Source organism: Natrix helvetica (assembly GCF_964273705.1).
Source record: "Natrix helvetica genome assembly, chromosome: 4".
Lineage (NCBI taxonomy): Eukaryota > Metazoa > Chordata > Lepidosauria > Squamata > Natricidae > Natrix > Natrix helvetica.
In genome coordinates this window covers 133,920,716-133,944,871 of record NC_138550.1, presented here as the reverse complement: position 1 = coordinate 133,944,871, position 24,156 = coordinate 133,920,716, and the positions used below count along the sequence as shown (strand labels likewise).

The 24,156-nt window shown below is 34.6% G+C and overlaps 1 protein-coding gene across 7 annotated transcripts in view; it reads left to right on the top strand.

Moving 5' to 3' along the window:
* The window catches only part of NCOA2 (nuclear receptor coactivator 2), a 131,624-nt gene that overhangs the window by 76,698 nt on the left and 30,770 nt on the right, over positions 1-24,156 (top strand). For all 7 annotated transcript variants that reach the window (XM_081951008.1, XM_081951007.1, XM_081951005.1 and 4 more), the window contains 5 exons: positions 12,483-12,586; positions 15,457-15,634; positions 17,306-17,494; positions 19,521-19,622; positions 19,725-19,865. In XM_081951008.1, coding sequence (XP_081807134.1) covers positions 12,483-12,586; positions 15,457-15,634; positions 17,306-17,494; positions 19,521-19,622; positions 19,725-19,865 — 714 coding nt within the window. The remainder of the gene's footprint in view (positions 1-12,482; positions 12,587-15,456; positions 15,635-17,305; positions 17,495-19,520; positions 19,623-19,724; positions 19,866-24,156) is intronic.

The window sequence follows — 24,156 nt, the reverse complement described above, 5'->3', positions numbered from 1 at the left end:
TCAGTTTCAGAATACTGAGATGCCTCATATTCATTGTTGAAACTGCTTTCTCTCAAAATATTCTAAACCACTGTAGCAATCAGATTTGCCAGGATATGGAAAAAGTATAGGATTAATCCTCAAATTAAGTTGAATGGTGGAAATAATTTAGCGAAATTGAAATCTTAGTACATATTTTAATAAGTGTATTCATTCTGAACAGGAATATTCAATGAAAGATTTGAAAATTTACTAGTAAACAGTTTAAGAATAAATGGGATTAACAACTGAGATATATGCTGTAGTAGTTAAAGTGCTGGACAGGATTGGGGAAATCCAAATTTGTTCATCAGGTTTAGATTTCACATGGTTAAACCAGCATGTGGTAGTTATTGACTTAAATCCAAAAGCATAAATAAATTTTAACAAGCATGAAAATATATGACAACATCATGATTACAGGGTGTCCTCAAGTTACAACCATTCATTTATTGACCATTTAAAGCAGGGGTGTCAAACTGAAGGGCTGGGGGCCAACTTTGTACCTTGTGCTCACTGGCTGTACTGCCCTGTATTTGCTGACCATGTCGCCTCCAACTGCCGGGTCTCTTCCTCCCACTGCTTATGAGGCATGCCCAGCCTGTTCCTATGTGACGCAACAGTTGGCTGTGACAGTCTTTTCCTAAGGTCATTCACTCTGTTCTTCAAATAATATGCACCTTTCCCGTGATGCTTTAGACTTCTGAGGCCTTTTAAAGCCTTGTAAAAAGGCTGTGTGCCAACTGTTTTCCAAACCATCTGTAGGAGAAAGACAGTGAAGATTAGCTGGAGGTGGCAGACCCTGGCAGGGCCAAGAAAATGCAGAGCAGCAAGGCTAACGGAGGCAGTGGAATGCAAGGTGGCCAGAAATGCAGGGATGGGAGCGGGAAGATAGACAGGTTGAGGGAAGGTCAGGAGGAGGCCGTCCCTTGCTTTACTGAAGTTCTAAGATGCCAGGGCTCAAACCAGGAATGCTTTGGATTGGAGTGGTCCTCACCTAACAGTTGGTGGGATTCAGTTAATGATGGTAACAGAGAATGCTGGGATTGCTATCACTCAGAAATGTAGTCACATGACATCACACTTTATAGCTGCATCACTTTGCAACAGAAATTTTGGTACCAATTAGTATTATAACTTAAGGGCTACTATATATACCATATTTTTCAGAGTATAAGATGCATCTTTTTCCCTCAAAAAAGAAGCTGAAGATCTGGGTGCGTCTTATACACAGAATGCAGCATTTTTTGTTTCCCGAAACCCCATCTCCTTCACAAAAATGTCGTGCATAGCTTGTAGGAGGCTTTCAGAGAGTTCCTGGGGGCTGGGGAGGGCAGAAATGAGAAAAAAGGGTTGTTTTTTGCTCAATTCCCCCCCCCCCAGGAGCACTCTATAAGTTTCCTAAAGGCTTTGAGAAAAAACTGGCCTATTTTCACAAAAAATGGCCCATTTTTTGCTCATTTTGCCCTCTCTTCCAGGAGCACTCTACAAGCCGCCTAATGGCTATTTATGCCCTTTTTTTAAAAAAAAACTTTTTTAAAAAAATTGCCTCTTCAAAAACTTGGTGCGTCTTATACTCCAAAAAATATGGCAATTGAGAAGTAAACATAGTAAACAAGCAATAGAAAATTCAGGTGGATCTCTATCAAAGAAACTCAGTCGGTAAGTTTAAGTCAAAATTAAGTCATTTTCTTAGCCCAGTTACAGTGTTGCTGGGAAAATAAAAAATAAAAAGTAAACGGTGGATTCCTGGAAAATAAAACATTTTGTAAATCTAAAAATTCTTAATGAAAAACACAGTGGTATGTATTACTAACAATGGATTTCAGAAGATGAATGCTTTGTACATAACATATATTCTCAAATTCTCTATTTGGATAGAGAATGCTTCATCAATGGTATTTCCCTATAATTTTTATTTTTTTATTGAAGGAACGTATTGTCAAACTAAACACGGAGAAATGTCATATAGTATCAGGGATGCTTAAGTATATCCTTCATTTAAGAGGGGATCTATAATTCTTCCAATAGATGACAGATTTATTTATTTATGTTGAAATATTAACTAAATATGTGCTTGAAATAGTAAATTGTATTTACAGTTAGCTGCACTTAGAGTGAACTTTCTAAAATAAATCAGAATTAAATCCACTAATTACTTTAGATATACTTCAAATATTGTTAGTTTGGATTTAGCTCAATAAGAGTGCAGTATAATCTGACATTGGTGGCAGTTAGCAGATTAGCAGTTCATTATATTAAAAATTGGTTATTATACTTGGTTAAGTTTATATTTAAAATCAGCCTCTCCCTGTGATTATGAAAACCACAAGAAGAGTGATTAATTTTAAAAAGTCATTATCTGTTACAGCTGCAATGTGTTTCTGGAACTATTTTTGATTTTTCACAGTCACTGTTTCTAGGATATAAATTGGATATTCTTTTCCAAATGGAAATATTTTCCCATTTCTGCTTCTATAGCTGGGAATGGATACTCGAATTTCTATTAATACATGGCTATATTAGTCTAGCCATTTATTTTATTGTTTACAAGCCATTCTTTTCCTATTTTAAATAATTTGTAGTTCTGCAGGTATTTCTGATCCAGATTAAATTTGGTTTCCATTCAGTAAGAATTTGACAATAGGATGAATTATCATTATATATGTCCCTTTGTTCTTTCATAACATGCACATTAAATATAAATTATCTATGCCCATGATGGCAAACCTATGGCACACATGCCCAAAGTGAAACCATGTCGCCTGGCACACCCGGCCTTGGCTGTTTGTCTTTCAGGTTTCTGGCTCACATGTGCATGCAACAATCAGCTGTCCTTCATGCACATGGCAGTGCCGAAAACAGCCTGTACATGCGTGCCAGCCAGCTGATTATTGGGTGAGCTAGAATCCGGAAGTTCAGCTTTTCCGGAGCACTGCCCTGACGAACACACTGAAAAGTTTCGCTTTTCCGGAGCACAATTCCTTCGCATGTGCGGCAGTGCCAAAAACCAGCCTGGGTAGGCGCGCCAGCCAGCTGATTGTCATGCGCGCTAGAACCTGGAAGTTTATCTCTTCCAGAGCATGGTACCGACGAGCACACGTGCACACGCGTTTCATTTCCACGTGACGAAAAGGTTCGCCATCACTATATATCTACCCCAAACAACCAACAGAATAAAATAAAAAAACCAATTGTTATCAATGTTTTGTAATAAACAGGTAGTCTTTGAATTACAACCATTCATTTAGTGACCATTTGACATTATGACAAAACTGAAAAAAGTGATTTGTGACCTTTTGTCACACTTATAACCATTGCACATTCCCATGGTCACGTGATCAAAAGTTGGATCTTGGCAACTGGTTCATTTATATGATGGTTGCAGTGTCCCAGAATCACCTTTTGTGATCTCCTGACAAGCAAAGTCAATGGGGAAACCAGATTTACTTAACAACTGTGTTATTAAGTTAACAATTGCATTGACTCACTTAACAACTGTGGCAAGAATGTGGGGGGGGGGAGAATGGGACAAAATTCACTTAACAAATGTTTCACTTAGCACAGAAAGTTTTGGCTGAGGTGTGGTGATACAATACAATATAATACAAGAGCAGAGATTGGACCCCCTGCCTAGGCAGGAAACCCAATACTGTTTCAGACAAATGGCTATCCAACATCTTTTTAAAGACTTCCAGTGTTGGGGCATTCACAACTTCTGGAGGCAAGCTTTTCCATTGATTAATTGTTCTAACTGTCAGGAAACTTCTCCTCAGTTCTAAGTTCCTTTTCTCCTTGATTAGTTTCCACCCATTGCTTCTTGTTCTACCCTCAGGTGCCTTGGAGAATAGTTTGACTCCCTCTTCTTTGTGGCAACCCCTGAGATATTGGAACACTGATATGTCTCCCCTAGTCCTTCTTTCTATTAAACTAGACATACCCAGTTCCTGCAACCATTCATCATATGTTTTAGTCTCCAGTCCCCTAATCATCTTTGTTGCTCTTCTCTGCACTCTTTCTAGAGTCTCCACATCTTTTCTACATCGTGGCGACCAGAACTGAATGCAGTATTCCAAGTGTGGCCTTACCAAGGCATTATAAAGTGGTATTAACACTTCACGTGATCTTGATTCTATCTCTCTGTTTATGTAGCCTAGAACTGTGTTGGCTTTTTTGGCAGCTGCTGCACACTGCTGGCTCATATTTAAATGGTTGTCCACTAGGACTCCAAGATCCCTTTCACAGTTACTACTGTTGAGCAAGGTACCACCTATACTGTACCTGTGCATTTCGTTTTTGTTGCCTAAATGTAGAACCTTACATGTGTATGTAGAACCGGATGATTCAAGGATTATCTGTGATTTTAAATTCAAAAATATAAACCAAAATATATATTAAAATGTAATTCAGGCAACATAAAAGTAAATTTAGAACCACAACAATAACAACATCAGTGAATCTGCACGTGAGCCATAAAAATACTCATTAAAAACCAGTCAAAATTTATTCAAACTTTTTTAAATATGCCAAGAGAATTTCATTGGGACAAAGTTCATAAAAATATGGCCACAAACTTAAGATGGCTTTGTCAGAAGTGTCCATCAATCTAACTGATTTTTAAAATGAGCCTGTGAGAAGGGATTCCTATTCTGGGGTGACTGTAATATGCTCCTTCGTTACTGTAATATGACTTCATTATTAGACATCACTTCATACTTTGAAAAGATGATATCCATAGTCCATGAAACCCCATTTGCTGCCTGCCAGTTGATTGTTGAAGCTCTGATTGCCTGGGACCCTGTTCAGGATTGGCTGTTTTAATATTCTGTGATGGGAAGAGCAAGTTAATGACCTGCACTTAGGGAAGAGCTCAGGAGGTGAGATGGTGATTCAACATTGGTAGTATGGCCAGATTTTGGTGTTTTCTGGAAGTGCTGTTTTTGTTTCTAACTGCTAAAAAAATACCTGGACATACTATATAGTTTCTAAATGTTCCCTTCTTTATAAATAGCAGAAAACCATGTATTTGCTTTTATCAAAAGTCAGCAGTGGGTTTGGAAGGATATCTTCAGGCTGCAACAAAGTGAGGAGCAACATGGAACCTTAGGGGAAGCAAATTGTCTATTTTATTCAAAAATGGCCATAGTTGTTAATATACTTGTTAATATACTACATATTGTATATTTGTATAGTGTAATATGCCTTTGCATAAAGGAGATCCTGCCTAGGCACTTGTCCAGAGAGAAATGTTATTCCCTTTAAGAAGTTGAAGATGAAATTCATTCTACATAACCTGTTTCCCCGAAAATAAGACCTCCACGGATAATAAGCCTTCCCAAAATATTGCAACACAGCAGCAGTCATGAAGTGACCATGCTTGCCGCCTCCTGCAGCTCAAAAATAATAAGATCTCTCCAAAAATAAGGCCAAGTGCTTATTTCAGGGGTCAAAAGAAAATAAGACCCTGTCTTATTTTCATGGAAACACGGTATTTCTATTTGTTTATTTGTGTTCTAGTTTAACACTATCATGAGCCCTTGTGGCGCAGTGGATAATGCAGAATTGCAGGCTATCTCTGCCCAAAGCCAGGAGTTCGATCCTGACTGGCTCAAGGTTGACTCGGCCTTCCATCCTTTCAAGGTTGGTAAAATAAGTACCCAGATTGTTGGGAGCAATATGCTGACTGTAAACAGCTTAGAGAGTGAGGAAAGCACTGTGGCACATTATATAAATCCAAGTGCTACTTCTATTGCTTTGAGAATAGGAAGTATAGCTCTGCACACGATACGTAAACATCCATAATATAAGAATTAAAATATATAAAAAGCGATGCTAGTAATTTAATCCAATACAAAGACTCCTATCATCAGAACTCTTTATCATCTTCAGAAGAACTCTATTTCATTTTTTTCATAAGACCCACAATGCTGGGTCTAATTTAGCATCCTGGGAAAAATTGTTCCACAATCTATCTGCCATTATGGAGTAATGGCTCCTCTTGGTCTCAACCCTTCTAATTTCATAGTATACCACTTAATTTGCAAGCAGTGTAGGTATCATTTAGGTAATGCAAAATCACAGTTTCTGTTTTAGCAGTAGTAGAATGAAATGTTCCTGTTGGTATGTTCAGTTAGATTTGTAAGTGTGAAATTGCAAGTGATTTTGCTAATACAGCTAGATTGTATAACCAGGAGACTGATTGTTATTGTAGTTACTTGAATGATGTTTTCTCTTTTTTGACCTTCCTTGGAAGTAAGTATAGGGTTCAAGATAAATGTAATCATGTTTCCACTTTTTTTGAGATCTGTTGTTTTCTTGCCTAGCAATTTAATTTAATGCATTTTAAGATTATGTGTGATATAGTTAAAAGGTAAAACTTTAATGCATGCATATAAATTTGCATGTATTTTAAAAACTTTTTAAAATAGGTTTCTTTAATGGCATTTTTGCTAGTGTAATAAATAATAATTTCTATCATTTCTGTGACTTGTTGAAAAATATCTCTTGAGTTCTGCAGTAGAGAACTGAGAAATATAGAGTAAATATAATTATTGTTTTATTCAGTATTATTAACAAGAAATTTAATGCATAAGTATTTGGCATAGTAGATGTAAAAGATAATCTGATTTTCCCATTTCCATTATTCACTTCTTTATGAACTAAAATGTAACCAACAGGAAAAATTACAATAAATCCATAGCAGGTGAGTAATATGATATTGGATTTTTGATAGGTTTTTGTAATATCTTTTCTCAGAATGAACTGCTCATTTATTGGCCCATAACTAAAGTATGTGTATTGCATGAGTATTCCACCTTGATTTCAGATCATGAAAGAATGAGCAAATTTTTATACCTGTGAATAGATACAGTGAGTTTCCGATACCTGTCTAAACCTCACACAACTATTTTCTTATTTGGCTTTTAAAATTATATATGATAGGCAAAACAGACTTGCAAATTGATTCTTCATTACAGATCTCAACAAACAATCTTTTTTTTTTTTGCAGTGTACAGAACAATGTGCTGGAACTTTATACTGCATAAAATACGTATAGCTATAGTTAATAATAATTGTCAACGAAGTTGACTTTTTTCATATGATATAATACAATTTTAGCCCATGGTTGCTCATCGAGTGGTCTCATTACACAGTAAGCATGCTCAGTTCACTCAATAACATATAATAACCTCCCATTATTTCTCTAGCTCTAACTTTTACATTACACTAAACTTCCAGATGTTGAGTAAGATAACTTAATTATCTGATAATCTATGCACAGAGATGATTAGGTAAATTATGCAGCATTAATACCAGTAACAGAACAACTTTCAGAGCATGACGTTTTTCACAGATATTATACTAATATAAAATAAACTATATGCACATGGGCTGCACATAGATTTGCACATTGATAAAAAGGACTGTCAGTTTAGAAAATGTACAATCTATGCAATATTTTGCTCCCCTTTATCCTTAAGATTAGAGTAAGAAGAAGTTACAGGATCTAAGATATCTGCCACCAATGGTTTCTGGCAATGGCTTTTACTGATGTCTTAAGGCAACAGTTTGAAGTTAAACAATGAGGGAAAAATGAATAAGGCTGAAAATTGAATAAGGGTGCAATTGACTCCTTGATGTTTGAGGATTTGCTCAATATGTAGTAATTTTTAGCAACAAATATGTTCATAATAACCGTCCCAGTCATTTTCTGTTGTATAGGCAATTGCCACACTTGAAGGCAGTATCTATGAGATTGTTTACTGAATAACAGAAGATGCCATGTATTCTGTTCGATGTGTTTTCATTGTTTAATTATAGTTGGTTCTGCCACATACTGTATGTTGCTTGCATTTATTCTTAAATTGTTACTAACTTTGTTGTTTATAAAAGCATGAAAAATTCTTCATGCCAAATTTAAGCAGAAGAGATCTGAACTTCCACCTGTTTCAGTAATTTGACATTGATAGAGAACATTTTCTGCACCAAGTGCCCAAACCAGAACATGTGTGCCAGAGCACCTGAGCTTCAGGTTTCTGGCACACGCGCACTGGCCAGCTGGTCTTCAGGTTTTCTGAGATCACGCCAAAAACCAGAAAATCAGCTTGCGACAGTGTGCGTGCCCACAGAGAAGGCTCTGTGTACCACCTCTGGCATGGGTGCCTTAGGTTCACCATCAAGGCTATAGGATTCATGTTTATAAGGACTAACAAGTAGTCCTTGAGCGTTTTAAATTATACATATTATTGCACTAATTTGCTTTTCAAGAGGAAGAACTCACCTACAGGATTTAAAGAGGTATCAGTTGATATGTTTGAAAAACATGAAGAAATGGAGGCAGATTGAAGTATATCTTGGGAATGGAATAAACTGACATTTTAGAGCAATTTGTTAAAGAGATTATTGATATGAAGAAACATATATATCAACATTTATTCTAAAAGAATGCCCGCAAGGAAATTTGAAATACATCCTAATTTACTACATTATTTTATAAAATTCTTTTTCTGAATGCAACATATGTGTTTTATCATTGTTATAATTAATAGCAGGACTATATTTGACTGAAAGAGATCAACATTTTAAATGTATAGAATTCTAACATACTTAAGGATGCCTGCCTTGTTATTTTGCAAACTGAAAAGTGATTGTCAGCAAAACAATGAGGCAGCATGTTTCCTCTTTGAAGGAATATAAAATTAAGAAAAGTTATCTTCAGAAATAATATTACCTGATAAGAGTCCAAATTACACGGGCACAATATAATTTTATCCTGGCTCACTTTTGGGAAACTATTTATACAGTACTTATAACACATCCAAATCTCAAAAGAATCTGGGTGGTATATTATATATGTATTAAATATCTCTGAAAACCACTAGGGGCCAAAGGTTCACCAAATAGTATAGCACAACTTGTTTGTGAAATATTAAAATGATAGAGGCTACATAGACCTTCAGGGGTAGAATTCCACAAAAGGGAAACTGCTACATAGCAGGTATGTTGTCTAGCATACACAATTTTTTTGTAAAAACTTCCTTATTTGTTTGGTGCATGACCTTTGAATATTCTTAAGTATTCTAACATTTTCTCTGGAAAGAAATAATTAATGAAACTTGAGCTTACAGGACCTGATTTTTGGTGCATCTTATGTTTAAAATCATATACAGAATTATTAATACCGTATATCCAAATTTATTTCTTCCAGTCTATAGAGCTGGCAACATATCATGATAATACAGTTTTGGATCCTGACTCTTAAAGAATGATCTCGTGTATTTTTTTCTAGCATATTTCACTTGTTAAGTGTCAGTTTTAGCCATTATTGGTTTGCAAACACTGGTATAGATATATACTGATTCATATACTGAATGAAAGCATTTTGTATAATCTCGATAAGATAACTTTTTGTCCTAATAGAATCTAAATATGTTAAAAGTTTCAGTGTCTCTCCACTGTTATCCAGTCCTAATTAGATGTATTTTAAATATTATTTTCCAATTTCTTATGAGCTGTTGTGTTTCTAAATATTTGCTATCATGCTTCTAATGTAAAAATTGTTTTATGATTTCTCAAAGAAAGACAAGTGAACCTATTTATCACAACCTCATGTAGCACATCCTGCCAATTCAGGATGTAAATTCTACTGGAAAAGAGTCACTGACTTGCAAAGAATGAGCCAGCTAGCTTTCAACTCATGGATATCTCTTGGATTAATCCATTTACCCCCTAGTTTACACTTTGATCACTAAGGATAAAAGTGAAAGCAAGACTGTATTCTATCTCAGCCATTAGATCTGTAACACACACACACACACACACACACAAACAGAGAGAGAGAGAGAGAATTAGAAATGTAGTATCATTCATAGTTTAGGATTGGCTGGTACAACCGTCACTCAGCAGATTTTTAGACACTTTCATTTGCTGACAGGAAAGACTGTGCATAAAGAAGGGAGTGAAGCAAATCTTTACCCTTGAAGCAAATCTTTACCCTTAAAGCTGATCTCAGTAAACAAACTGGGAAATAGTGCAGCTGTGCTTTTAAAATATGCACTGCAGGAGATTTCAGCAAGCTGATGATATATCGTGCATTAATGTTGAAAAGATAAACACAATTGGAGATTGCAGGAAGGGGCCTTGTGTTTTAATGTTGGCAGAATGCTTCCTAATGAATAAGAATGTGCTGCTGGCTTCACAGCGCCATATGGCAGCTTTTCTAATTTTAGTTCAGTACAGATGCATAATTCTCTCCCTTGTTTTACCATTTAAAATCATTCTGCAATTGTGTCTTTTTTGGTAGCAATATTTTTGGTTTTTATCAATAAGAGTGCCTGTTACTGTGTGCAGGTTGTAAAATGTAATGAGAAGGTATGCTGTTTTTTAAACAAAAGGTAAACATTGTTAGGGAGGGCGTAGCGTTCCTGCTGAGACTAGAAATTGGAACGGCAGCAAATAATTTTATAAACTCTTCTGAAAAGCTGAAATCTTGTGAAAATAATAAACATTTCCCTGCTGATTGAAATGCTAAGACATGATTATTACATGCTTTTTATAAGATTTTAATGCAATGAACAATAATGTAGTGAAAAATATAGTGAAAAATAATATTAATAGTGAATATGAATAATATTTGAATATTTCCTTACACAAGACCTGTTTGTTATCTCGTCAGACTCAAATATTTATGAAAGTGTTTGATTTTGGGGTTTTGCCATTTTGTTTTAGTTGAACAATATTGTGGATTCTTATTTAGAATTATTTGAAGTTTAGTAAATAAAAATAAATCCAGATACATCAACTACCATCATGTCAATATTAAATATTTTAAATGATTGTATGCTCTTATCGTTCCCATTTTGCTCTCAATCCCCTCTGTAAATTGTATTTATGAAATGGAATAAAAGGATTTTTAGATTCTGTGGAAGCTTAGTAGAAATTTGTTCAAATATATATTGCAATGATGTAAATATGCTATTCTGTTTTCTTGCAACCTGTACAAACTTCTTATTTTTTTCTAGTTTTATACTCTTGTTAGCTTAATAATAAAATGGGTTGAATTAAAAATACAGAATGTAAATTAAAAATTAAGTATATATTTAAAAATTGCTCCATTTACTTTGAGATTTAATATATGTTAAATTGTGTTGTATATTTCTTCTGAACTCTTTGATATAAATACACCAGATAATTATCTCTCTCTTTTTCTTTCTTTCTCATTTCATTCACTCCCTGAATCTACTCACAAGTAAATAGGATGGCATCATAATTATCTAAACTTAATGGAATATATTATAAATCATATTTTGTATGTGATATAGCTGTTCTTTCATGATTAATGTTTTATATTTTCTAGCCTTAACTGTTATCCAAAAGCTTTATATTTAGTTCAGTAATTATCATCAGTGTGGGATTTCTGCCTTTCCACAGATGTAGGAAGTGTAAATTGTTGATGCAAGTAAAACATTATTAGTAAATCTTGATTTGCCAGTTAGTCTTAAAATGATGTGTGGATCTCACATTTATTTTTAGCAGCACTATTTTTCTTTTGCTTTTAATAGCAATAATTTGCTTTTATCCAATAATTTGCATAATTAAAAAATCCAATAAAATTAGATGATCTAATAGTATTTGTAGTGAGTTTAAATAAGTTCTAGTTGAATTATTGAATCATTTGGCTGGCACATGCTTGCACATGGCTCAACTTTCACTCTCTTAGGTAAAAAAGCAAATTGATAACTTTGCACCAGTCATGCCCTTTCTGGCCTAGGAGGTGTCTCTGACAAACCATCTCCAAAAATGTTGCTGAGAAAACTGAGTTGACTAATCCATGCAGTCACCAGAGACAAGGCTGACTTCAAGATACTCTCCATACTGTATATATGTACATAAACTTTTCTCTACTTAAGGAATGTATTATTTGTAATATTTAGGGTGTCCCTTTTGTGAGGAAGCATCTCAAGCTAGATTCCAAAGTAAAAACCTAAGTATTAGTATATTGTAATAATTAGTGAACTAATAAAAACATAGCAATAATTTAAAAAAAAACATATTCCGCTTCCAAACTATTCGAATTCAGTAAGAAATTACAGAGAAAGATCCACTAAAAGGTTATTCATGAGAGTTCAAAGACAAAACATGTATTCATTAATTCACTGTAATGAATTCCTGATAATAAATATGTACCACTGAAAAGAGACTACTGTGAAAAAAAACCCTTTTCTTCATTCACAGTAACCAGTCTGCTCATAATTATTTGTACTTGATAAACACTAATCTTGCAGACAAGAGTTGGCTCTGTCTGAATGAATTTTAAAATGGTGATTGATTCCAACTGGGTTCATGATACCCATTTTCTATAATGCGTATCAAGCATAATCTTACATATTACACTGCACTCTGCTGTCTTGCGCTCAAAACCATATACTATAAAGTATGTATTTTTTTCTTCTTTTTATGTGTAGAGAAAGCAGCAGCAGCCAATGAAGATGAAGTGCAGAAAGCTGACGTGTCATCCACAGGTCAGAGTGTAATTGACAAGGATGCACTTGGACCAATGATGCTTGAGGTAAAGTGCTGAAAGTTTTAATATTTAGAATTATTTCCAATATTCCATTTGATTCAGCAAGATAACAAATGGATTTTGTTTCTGCAAAAGCAGTATATGATAAAATCTTGTGTGATCCTATAAACAAGCATATGACCCAAGCTTTCTTTGTAAAGATCACTTTATGAATTGTAGTTTATGGGCTGCATGGATTGTAAAATTCGAAGGCAGTACAATATGCAAATAAATATAATAAAACTTTGAATATATGATACGTTAATTTATGGTTTTTTCTGTGTTATTGTTATAGTTCAGCTTCAGAGCACTCGGAAGGATTAATAGTTAACTTGCATTGTTTTTCTATAGTTTTCTATAGAAGAGTATGCCCATTTAAATAATAATCTGACTCAAAAGTATAGCAGTAAATAATACATCACAGTGTAAAAGATATGATCAAAGATGCTTAGGAAAACAGTATCTTATGTAAAGAATTTCTGCAAGAGAAAAACAAATATAGAGGCAGTGATAACATAAAGTTGTAATAACAGTACTCTAGTCATTTCATATTCATAATATCAATTATATTTATAATGAAATGTCATTAAATATACAATTAACAAATAATTGTATATTTGTTAATATATAAATAGACTATTTAATAACATTCAGCTTATTCTTCTTCCTGAGCCATATGTACCTATATGGAAAACAGCAGGCTATTTATTGTTCAAATTTTTTTTTTACTCCAGTTTGAAATGATTTGATTCCAGCTAATTGAGTGGGCAAAATTGACATCCTCTAAATTTAATCCCAATAAATCAAGTACCTAGTTCTCATAGATTCAGAAAAAGAAAATAAATATTTCCTATAATTTATTATGTCATTTGTCCTGCCCGATAGTTAAGATCTGAAAGATTTGTAGTGAAGACATCCCAGCTGTCAAAAGCTCATTTAACTGGCATAAAGAATAGGCCTTCTCCTGTGTCACTTCTAGACTACAGAATGCACATCTTTAGAACTTGCATTTTATCCTTTCTGTTTGTCTTTAGAAAATCAACTAGAACGTAGCTCTTTCACTTAGCATTTAATTGTTTTAAGTCTTTTCTGTATTTTAACTATTGACATCATTGACTGATAACTTATGCAAAAAGCTGAATCATATCATAAACAAATCATTGATCCCATCTTTCATTGTCATATAAAAAATCCAGAATTCAGATGCAAAATAAATTACTGATAAGTAGAGATAAGAAAGGTTAGACTAACAACTCAGTTACCACGAGATACTGCTTCCTTGTTATTTTTATTATATTATATTACATTACAATTCAAGGGGTTGAAAAATATATTAAATATTTTTTAATATTTCCCAAAATATATTAAATTCTTGTTTGAGTTTCTCACAATCACAATTATATCCTTCTGAATTTTGGGCATTAAAAAGAAACCCAAAGAGCCATATCCAATAGCAAATCATCCTGGTACCTTTTCGAGTTTTGTACCATTGAGGTCCCCATTCCAAACTCTTTCCAGCCTAGCAAAGTTAAATCTATCTAATGATTTGGTTTGTTCCGTCCAACCTGCCAAAATAGAAAACTATGCTATTTGCAAAAACAGGTCTATTTATGACTCTGCCTAAAGACAAGATTTCTAAACCTAAGACAAAAGAGTATAGATTTCTGTCACTGAGTGAAGACATACTTCAGTGCTATTTTATGCTAAAATCTGGGAGGGGGGAGATTAAAAGAAAGATTTTATACATACCAATTTGAATTTATGGTGAGACATTTGTGCATCTAGATTACTACCAGAATCTTAACATGGTTTTAGTTCTGTGAGTCACTAATTAAATTAAAATAATGCATATCTGTGTTTATCAACCAAGGAATAAGATTAGTTAGTACAGTGAGGCTTCTCTTACATTTGCAGCCTAAGTTATTAAATATGCTTTTAAATGTAGCTTATTTTTCAGTATAAATAATTCAATACATATTATGACAAATAGTTTTAGCATTTAGATATTCATAATTCCATTGATCTCCCAAAATTTCAGGTTACATTTTAATTTTTCCTTCATGCTCCAGAATTTTGCAACTAGCTTTTCTACTCTACTTAGTCACTAGAACAGTAATGGTGAACCTTTTCAGCGCCAAGTGGCGAAAAGGGAGCGCGCACACTTGTCTGGACTGCAACCCGGAAGAAGAGCTGTCCAGGGCGCATGCATGCACCCAAAAATAAACTTCTGGTTTCTGGCATACCCATGCATACCAGCTAGCTAGTCTTCCGGGTTTCTGGCACACATGCGTACATGACGATCATCTGCCCGGTCGCATCCTCATACAGGAAAATGGAAGACCAGCTCTTCCAGTTTCCAGCACTGCCACACACATGAAAGCCAGCTGATTGTCGCGGGTGCATGCGCACAAAAAACACCAGAAGAGAAATGGGTGACGCCATTCCGGGCGCGCATGCCATAGGTTCGTCATCACAGCACTAGAACTTTGTATCTTTAGTGTGTCTGCTGAAAACTCACATGATAAATTTAAGCCAAGTATCTTTTCTTGTTCCCAGCACAATATATAGCACATGAAATTCAGCATTAATTCTAAGCTTTAATGTTCAGTCATGTTTGAATCTGTGCTCAGTCACGTTTGCACCTTGTTGTTAAGCATAGTAACTTGTGTAAAAACTTTCTTTAATTATTTTAATAAAAAGGGATGAGAGCATTTATCCCTTGTTTTAATAAAAAAAATATCAGACAGCTTGAATCTTAATGTTATAATGAATAAAATCTTGCTTCTTTTTAAGAGATTTCATCAAATAGTAGTAGTATTGCTTTCATCTTGTATGGATTCTCAGCAGTGTTTTAAAACGTCGTTTCCTAACTTCAGGCCCTGGATGGATTCTTCTTCGTAGTGAATCTAGACGGTAATGTTGTATTTGTATCGGAGAATGTGACACAGTACTTACGGTACAATCAGGAAGAACTGATGAACACACGTGTATATAACATCCTACATGTTGGAGACCATAATGAATTTGTCAGAAACCTGCTGCCAAACTCTCGAGGTAAGTGTTCTAAAGATACATGTTGTAGTGAATATGATTTTTTTTACTTTTGTATTTTTGTTTTGCCACCAATTGGAATAGATTTCAAATGTTTGCAATTTCATGGCATACATTCATCAAGGATTAGTAATCTTTTCAGACTCTGGGTCCCATAACAGAATTTCAAGGACTAGTCGTTAAATTCATTTTTCAGTGCACCATAACTTTGAATGATCACTGAATGAATGGACGTAAGCCTAGAACTTTCTCAGTCAGATGGGACCCACCGATGGTGATGGGCACTTCTGAGCATATCCAGTGAAATCCTTAAAAATTAAAATGGATGGATAACAATGGTATGCCCACCATGATCTCTGAAATCACGCACACACATAAGCCTCCCCTGCTACACATGCCCAACCCACATTTCAAGGCAAAGTTCACCTCAGATCATCAGACTGCAGCAGGAAATGAACATTTTGTTCTTAGCTGGGACTGGCCATTGTCCATTTCAGCTGACTGGCAGGTAAAGCAGAGAGGTTGCTTTTAAATTGAATTCTTTTTAACACTGATAATACCAACAAAAATGACAAGATCACAAGTGCTTTTTACAGTTGTTAATGGATTGATTATGTATCATTGAGTTGTTATTGGTAGATAACATAACAGTAGATTTTATTTGTGATGATCTGACCGAATATGTTCTTTCAAATCTCCCAATGTGCCCTCATCACCACTGTAACTGACTCCATCCTACTTGCTGCTGATTGTCCTCATCTTCTCTTTCCTTTCACCTTTCACATCATTAGAGCCTTTTTCAGAGAGTGGGCTTTCATATAAGGTGTCCAAGGTAGAATAATTTGAGCCTGTTCATTTATGGCTCAAATGAGAACTCTGGATTGATTTGTTGATTGATTGGTTTGTTTTCTTGACTGTACACAATATTCTCAGAAATCTTTTCCAAAATCAAAGTTCAAAAGGTGTCAGTATTATTCCTAGCCTACTTATTTGAAGTCCAACTTTCATTTCCATAGAGTGTTCCAACCAGAGCTTGCATGATTCTGATCTTTATAGGTGTAGATACTTCATGGTATCTGAATACCTTTTCCAAGCTCTTCCTGAGTACTTTCTACACTTATAGTTTGCCATTATTTGAGAGGGAGGGAGGGAGAGAGAGAGAAGTTTCATTTGCATGTTGAACTAATGGTTTTTGCTAAGGGGCATATTTCTTTTATTTTGACACTCAGAAGTTAGAATATGCTAGAATTGAAATATTAAAGAAACTCTTGGTAGTGGTAGCTGCCAGAATTATTGCTCATTTCAGGTACCTAGAAATTATACATTATATTTGTCTGCCAGCAGGTACATTCTGTTGTGTTTAAAGAGTTCATTTTTATATCCCAATATTAAGCATACAGGAAAAAAACAAACTGTTTTTTTGTGGATGCCTAATATTGTTTTACCTCTGCAGATGAATTCCACTTTCTGTTGGAAATAATGTTCATCAGCTTGTTCCCCATTATGTATTTTTTTTCTTATTGTGATGCAGTATTGATATAAAAACCATATGGACCACTGAACTAAGGAATAAGTGCTTATGTTGTGGCAAATTAATTTTAAGGCTTTAAATATTATTGCTCATAACATCTTGGTAAGCACCTATTTATTCTATATGAACTTTGTTTTATTTAGTGAATGGCGGATCTTGGTCTGGTGAATCTCCTAGGCGCAATAGCCATACTTTTAACTGCCGGATGTTAGTAAAGCCTTTAACTGATTCTGAAGAAGAAAGTCATGAAAACCAGGAAGCACATCAGAAATATGAAACTATGCAGTGCTTTGCGGTTTCTCAACCAAAGTCCATCAAGGAAGATGGGGAAGGTACATTTTATCTGTATTGAAATAGCTTCCTCATCTGTCTTTTTTTCTTGGCACAATTTAGTTACTAATAAACAACAAACACAATTTGGTTACTAAACAAACTAACAACTGATTTAATAGCCTTTCAGGAGTCTATGTATAGTTTCACATTCAGTCCAAAATGCATTTACCATAGAGGAGTTTAAAGTAGGCAGAAACCATAAAACAAAGACTGAGAGAGTTGTATGTGAACCATACATTACTTATATGATCTAAATTAATCTTTATTTACATAAATACAAGACCACAGTCAACATTTTATATTTTATGATCTCTCTAATTATCTTATTGACTTATACAATGTTAGAGTTCAAATTAAACATTTGCTGATACTCCGAACATGCAGATTAGTATGCATATTATTTGCTTATTATATATAAGCAATGGTAATCTGAATACTCTTAATGTGTTCTCCAAGCTGACGCTGTAGAATGCACATATCATTGTTTCATGGAACTTGGTCTAAAATATGCATATCTAAAAAGGTAGATAGAATTTGTTTAAGTTACATAGGACTTACTTTTTTATAAATTACAACTTACATCTTACTTTATGAAGTTTGTTGTATTAGTTAGTTCATTATCTTTCTTAAAATGAAAGCATTTCAATTTTCAAATTTATAAGCATTCCCATGTAAGGCATTTTGAATGAAATACTAGTGAATGAACATGAATAATAGGAAAAGCAGGTCAGTCTCCAGCTGTATAAGCTCACTAGGTAATTATTATCACTGGGTTATAATTGTGGAGAAAATAGTAGAAAGGAATGTAATGTCTGTCACCTTGAGTTCTTGCAGACTACAAATCTAACAAAAATAAATTAAAGTACATCATTCAAGATAGGTGTGCTATACAGGTGAAAAAGGTAAACTAAACATAGTTCTTTAATTTATATTATGGTCTTCTAAAAGGATGAAGCTAAAATAAATTGTACCAGAATATTTTGATTATTAGCTAGTTGAAAAGTGGAAACTGGAATGGATTTAGTCTGCAAGATTCTTCTAGACTTTCTTTGCTTGACATAGAAGCCTATTTGACTTGCATATAGTTGTCAACAAGCAGTTGCTTCAGCATTAAATATATGCATTCAGGAGTTCTTTGAGAACTGCTTATTAGTAGTTTCTTAAATTTAGTATTACTCTAAGGCAGCGCTGTCATTTTCTATTTAGAATGCAGATCAAGTTTATAAGGGAGCCAGAGAAAAACTAAGGTTATAAGGAGTATACATTAAGGAGTAACAACTCATGATTTGCAATTTGTAAAAAAGGCTATTGTGTTACTGATTGCTGAGCATTGAAGGAAAGAATTGTTTACGCAAATGAATATTTGTGTTATTTTAAGCTCTGGGTTTAATGGAATTAAGTCTGGTTTAACCTGCATGGCAGAGCATGAATAATCAAGATACATAAGGAAATTTAAAAAGCATTGCAGAGTTTTATTTTTTCTTCTTTATTTATGTATTAATAATTTTTATAAAATAAGAGACAAAAGGAGGAAAAACAAGTCTAAGAATTTTTTTTAACAAAACTAGATTAAATGACCTTACATTCTTTTCAACAGATAATTGCAATCTTAGTGTCTCTTCTTTTGCTTTAATATTTTGCAGCCTCTTATTTAATCATCTTTCTTAATATTCAAATCCGTATATCATTAATTCATTTTTTTTCTTCAACAAATAGTACAGATAAGATTTCCAGTCTTTCAAAAAAAATTGTTTATGCTCTAACCAGAGTTTTATTAATAACTACTTGCAAAACAGTTGATTTGAGGAATACTGCCATCCTCATATAAGTGAAATTTAGTCAAAAGAACTTAGAGATACCTTGGGGACTAAGGAACATCGCTATAGTAGTGAAATAGTCCTTTCTGTATGCCATTTTCCTGTTTGCTTTCTTGTTGTAATTCTGTATTACAGAATTGTTCAGTGATTCTGTATTACACTAATAGATACTTTTGTTTGATTAAAAAATATGTTTGTTCCATTAAAGATCTGCAATCTTGCTTGATTTGTGTGGCACGAAGAGTTCCAATGAAGGAAAGGCCACTTCTGCCCTCCTCAGAGACTTTTAGTACTCGTCAGGATTTACAAGGTACAAAGAACACATTAAAATATTTACTTTAAAAAATTCACAAGTCCTGAACAATCTCTCGCATCGGTGTCTTCATATATGTCTGTGCATATGTATAAACAGGCAAAATAACGTCACTGGACACTAGTACCATGAGAGCAGCTATGAAACCTGGTTGGGAAGATGTGGTGAGAAGGTGCATTCAGAGATTCTATGCACAACATGAGGGAGATATATCTTTTGCTAAGAGGCATCACCAAGAGGGTAAGGATATTCTTTTTTTTACTTGATATATTGAATTAAGGTTATGCAGTACCTGTCGTGGCAATTAAAAATAACTCTTATGGAAAAATTGTTATGTGAAATTGTCATTTATTAAATAAAATTTAATAAAGATTGCCAACATTGTTAAAAACCAGTAAAATAAAGAAAAAGTGAGAAACTTAAAAATAAATCAGCAAACAGATTGAAGACTGTATACGGTAGAATAGATGCATTGTATATAAGTTCTTGCTGCCTGAGCTTGGCTTTGTTTGCAGACATTTCATTACCAGAACAGTTGACATTATCAGTGCTAGTGAGTTGTGGGATAGCTTGCCCTACTAATATTGACAGGGGGTGTGGTATATAGTAGCTTGCCTGGGGGTGTGATTTTCTCCTCGGTAGTTCATTGAATAGGGTATTGTTTTCCTGTTTGATTGTTTTTCTGGCGTTAATCCTGCTTATCTGGGTATAGGCTGCTGGAGAGGATGTGGTCTGTCTTTTTCTTTTCTTCTTAGCTTTTTATTGTCTCTTTTGAATGATATCTAAATTTATCTCTGTGTCTGTTGATGACTGATTGATGGCTGGTACTATTTATGTAAATAATTTTGAGCAGCACCACTGTTGTTGACAAAAAAAACATTAGAATATTTTAAACAGAATACCAAAGTTGTAAGAGAAGAAAATAACAAGTGTTAAAAACTAAAAAGATTATTTAAATAACAAACCACGGAACATGCTTTTTTCATATTAGAACCCCATACCATTTATAATAGTTTCAATGATACCATTTTCTGTTAGAAGTTTGGATCAAAACTGGTTTAATGTTTACAGTTTGGGACAGGGAAAACTTTTAAAATTAGTGACACAGTTCTTTCTCTCAAGATCTTTCAAGTATACACACACACACACACACACACACACACACACGTTGTGTTTCATATACTTCAGACAGTGTAGTGAAGAAAACCTCCCGTTAGTCCAGCCTAGGAAATTAGAGAGGAAGGATTTTTCCCCTCAAAAAATCTATAAAGAACCTAACAAAGGTCCCTTGGTGGAGAGGGAGCGGCCTATAAATTGGATTAATAAATAAATAAATAAATAAAACTTTATGAATCCTGAGACATAAAGATTTCCTGCACATACAGCCACAGTTGCGAGTTGAATGAGAAATTTCTTTTAAAAGCAATATATTCATATCCCTAGAATAAAATGACTTAATTTAGGGCAGTGTTTCTCAAACTTGGCGACTTTAAGTCCTGTGGACTTCAACTCCCAGAATCCCCCAGCCAGCATAGCTGGCTGGGGAATTCTGGAAGTTGAAGTCCACAGGACTTAAAGTCGCCAAGTTTGAGAAACACTGATTTAGGGAAACCGAGAAGGCAATAACCTGTAATTCCAAATAAATTCAGTAAATTTTGTTTAGCTAAACTACTTTCATATTTCCTGATGGAAACAATAATGGATTTCATAGCATAGTGCATACTTTTAACGTTTGAGTCCTGCTCAAATGCTTTATTCTGGTCTTGGTTCTCTGGGGAGCTTTATCCTCATGATTTTGCCCACCAGTAGAGCCATAACGCTCCTCCTTAAGATTCTACCAATGAATTTTAACAGAACAGATTAGTTTTAACTGGTAAGGACAAACTTTAGAAGCAAACTGGTACAAAAAAACCTGAATTCTGGTTACTATATTTAAAAAAAAAACATTGTGGCATTTTAAAGTTAAAGAACAAGGCTTTGATCCTGTGAAATAGCTCTGGCAGAATGCGGTAAGAACTGTAACTTGTATTTGCAAGATTTTAAGGATCTTTTTCTTTTAATGTTTTTATATTGACCGTTCTGTCTGAAAACCCAATTTATATGCTATATACTCTGGCTATGGAGTTACTAAACATTATTTTCCTGATATAAGACTGCCCTTTGTTGATCAGTAGGTAAAGTTAAACATTGAAAGGAATACTGGGAGTTATATGTCACATGCTAAGAGAAAGACAAGATAAAAGCTAACAGCCATGACATATAATGTAGAGGTTTGAGTTTTACTGCTGTTGTTATTACTGCTTTTATTTGTCAGAAAGCCTTTTTCCCCTCCTTCCATCTCTGCTGAAGTATAGAGCATACTCCCAGAAGACCAACTTCACATACATGTCATATACTGTTTCTGTTGGTCAAAGGAAGAGGTATTTCTTTATTAAGCCTTTGCCTAATCTAGACAGTAGAGAAAAGTTATGTCTGCCACTCCTGCAAATATTCTGGATAGTCATTGTGAGAAAATTATAGACTAACAACAAGAAGATGAGGCTTGGTGCATCCATAAGGGTTTTCCTTGTGATCTTGCACCTGTTTAATGCATTATATATGCCAATTCCAGAAGAGCAGGGAACTAGCTTTGGGACAATATGGATCTTGACAGACTTGAACACTGGGCCCTATCTAACAAAATGAAATTCAATGTAGAGAAAAGTAAAGTCCTACATTTAGGCAAGAAAAACCAAAAGTATACATATAGACTGGGTGAAACCAGGCTTAATAGCAGTAACTGTGAGAATGATCTTGGAGTTTTAATGAACAACCAGCTAAATATGAGCCAGCAGTGTGCAGCAGCAGCAAAAAAAGCCAATGCAATCTTAATCTGTATCAACAGAGAGATACAATCAAGATCAAGTGAAGTACTAATACCACTCTATAAAGCTTTGGTAAGACCACACCGAGAATACTGCATACAGTTTTGGTCACCACATTTTTAAAAAGATGTTTTGAGACTAGAAAGAGTGCAGAGAACAGCAACCAAGATGATTATGGGACTGGAGGCTAAAACATACAATGAACCGGCAGCGACCCAGGCTGGCCACACCCCTGAACTGGTTCCCTTGTTGTCGTCGCCACGACCATCTTTTTTTTTTAGTTCTGAACATGCACAGAACAATTTCCCTTGAACTGCACATGCACGCAAAGCTCGCACACGAGCGAATCTGCAGTAACGCCGTTTGAAACCTACCCCTGGGTATCACACATAGTTAAAGTTACGTTTTCTGATTTCCTTCTGCCAAACTTTTCGTGATGAATGTTGTAAGAGGATAAAGGCAAAAACAGATTAAAAAACGAAACGAAATCCTGCAATACCAGTGTGGCAAGTCTGGACAAGAAAGAAAAGCCTAGAATTGTCAGCTTTTTAACGTCATTTGATGTATCAGCTTTTTCCAACTTGGTCCTTCAAAAATTTTGGATTATAACTCTTGTCTTCCAGGATAATGTGCTTCTGGAAGGTAGAAAATTGTGGAAGGATATATGATATGATTAATATAGGAAAACTGCAAAACTACAAACTGATAACAGGCCAACATAACAAACTGTGCTTTTTTGCACGCTAGCCATACTCTTACTGGGATTCGAACCTAGGCTGTATTACATATTAGGCAAATGCATTAGCCACTAAGCCACAGGCTCTCCTCCTTATCAGCTGAGCCAGGGAAATAGGTATGTATTTGTGTTACAACCCTCTGTATGCCCAAATATGGGAGGGAACTCACTACTCCCCCTTTCTATCGGCTCACTGCAGGAGACCATCCAGGCAGAAAACCATATTTTTAATGTTGCCTTTTTATATTTGTGTTGTATTTGTGCTGATAAATAAATAAAGGGAGAATAGTATAGATCTATTTCAAGCTATTTAGCTTTAATCAGCTAGCTTTACCCTTACTGGGATTCGAACCTGGGCTGTATTACATATTAGGCAGATGCATTAGCGACTAAGCCACAGGCTCTACTCCTTATCAGCTGAGCCAGGGAAATAGGTCTGTATTTGTAACAAATACTAGAAGCCAACTTACTGCATTTTCCAATAAAGTATCAAAATAAAGGTACAATAATCAGATTTAATACTTATTTCTACTAGAGAAAGAAACAATATGAAAAATCATGAGGTATTAAATTTGATTATTGAAGTATTCCTCTGTATTATGATGTTTGTGCTAGTTTACTATATAACCTTGTATATTTTTAGGAAAATGTAGCTCTTCTGGAACTATAGTTTTAATAGAATTATAAATAGAGACATAAAAATAATCAGGCTTGGCCCTCCGGAGTGGCCTGAAAACATGGCTTTGCTGTTTGGCCTAGGAACGGACAGTTGTAGAAGAGAATCTGAAAAATAGCTGTACTGTTAGTAATATTAATTGTTCTATCCTGAAGATAATGCTTTTTATTTTTAATAACCTTATTGTTTTAGTATTTTTAATTTTTTTTTAGTTTGGGGTTATATGTTGTATGTGTCTCAGAGTCCCATTGTGAA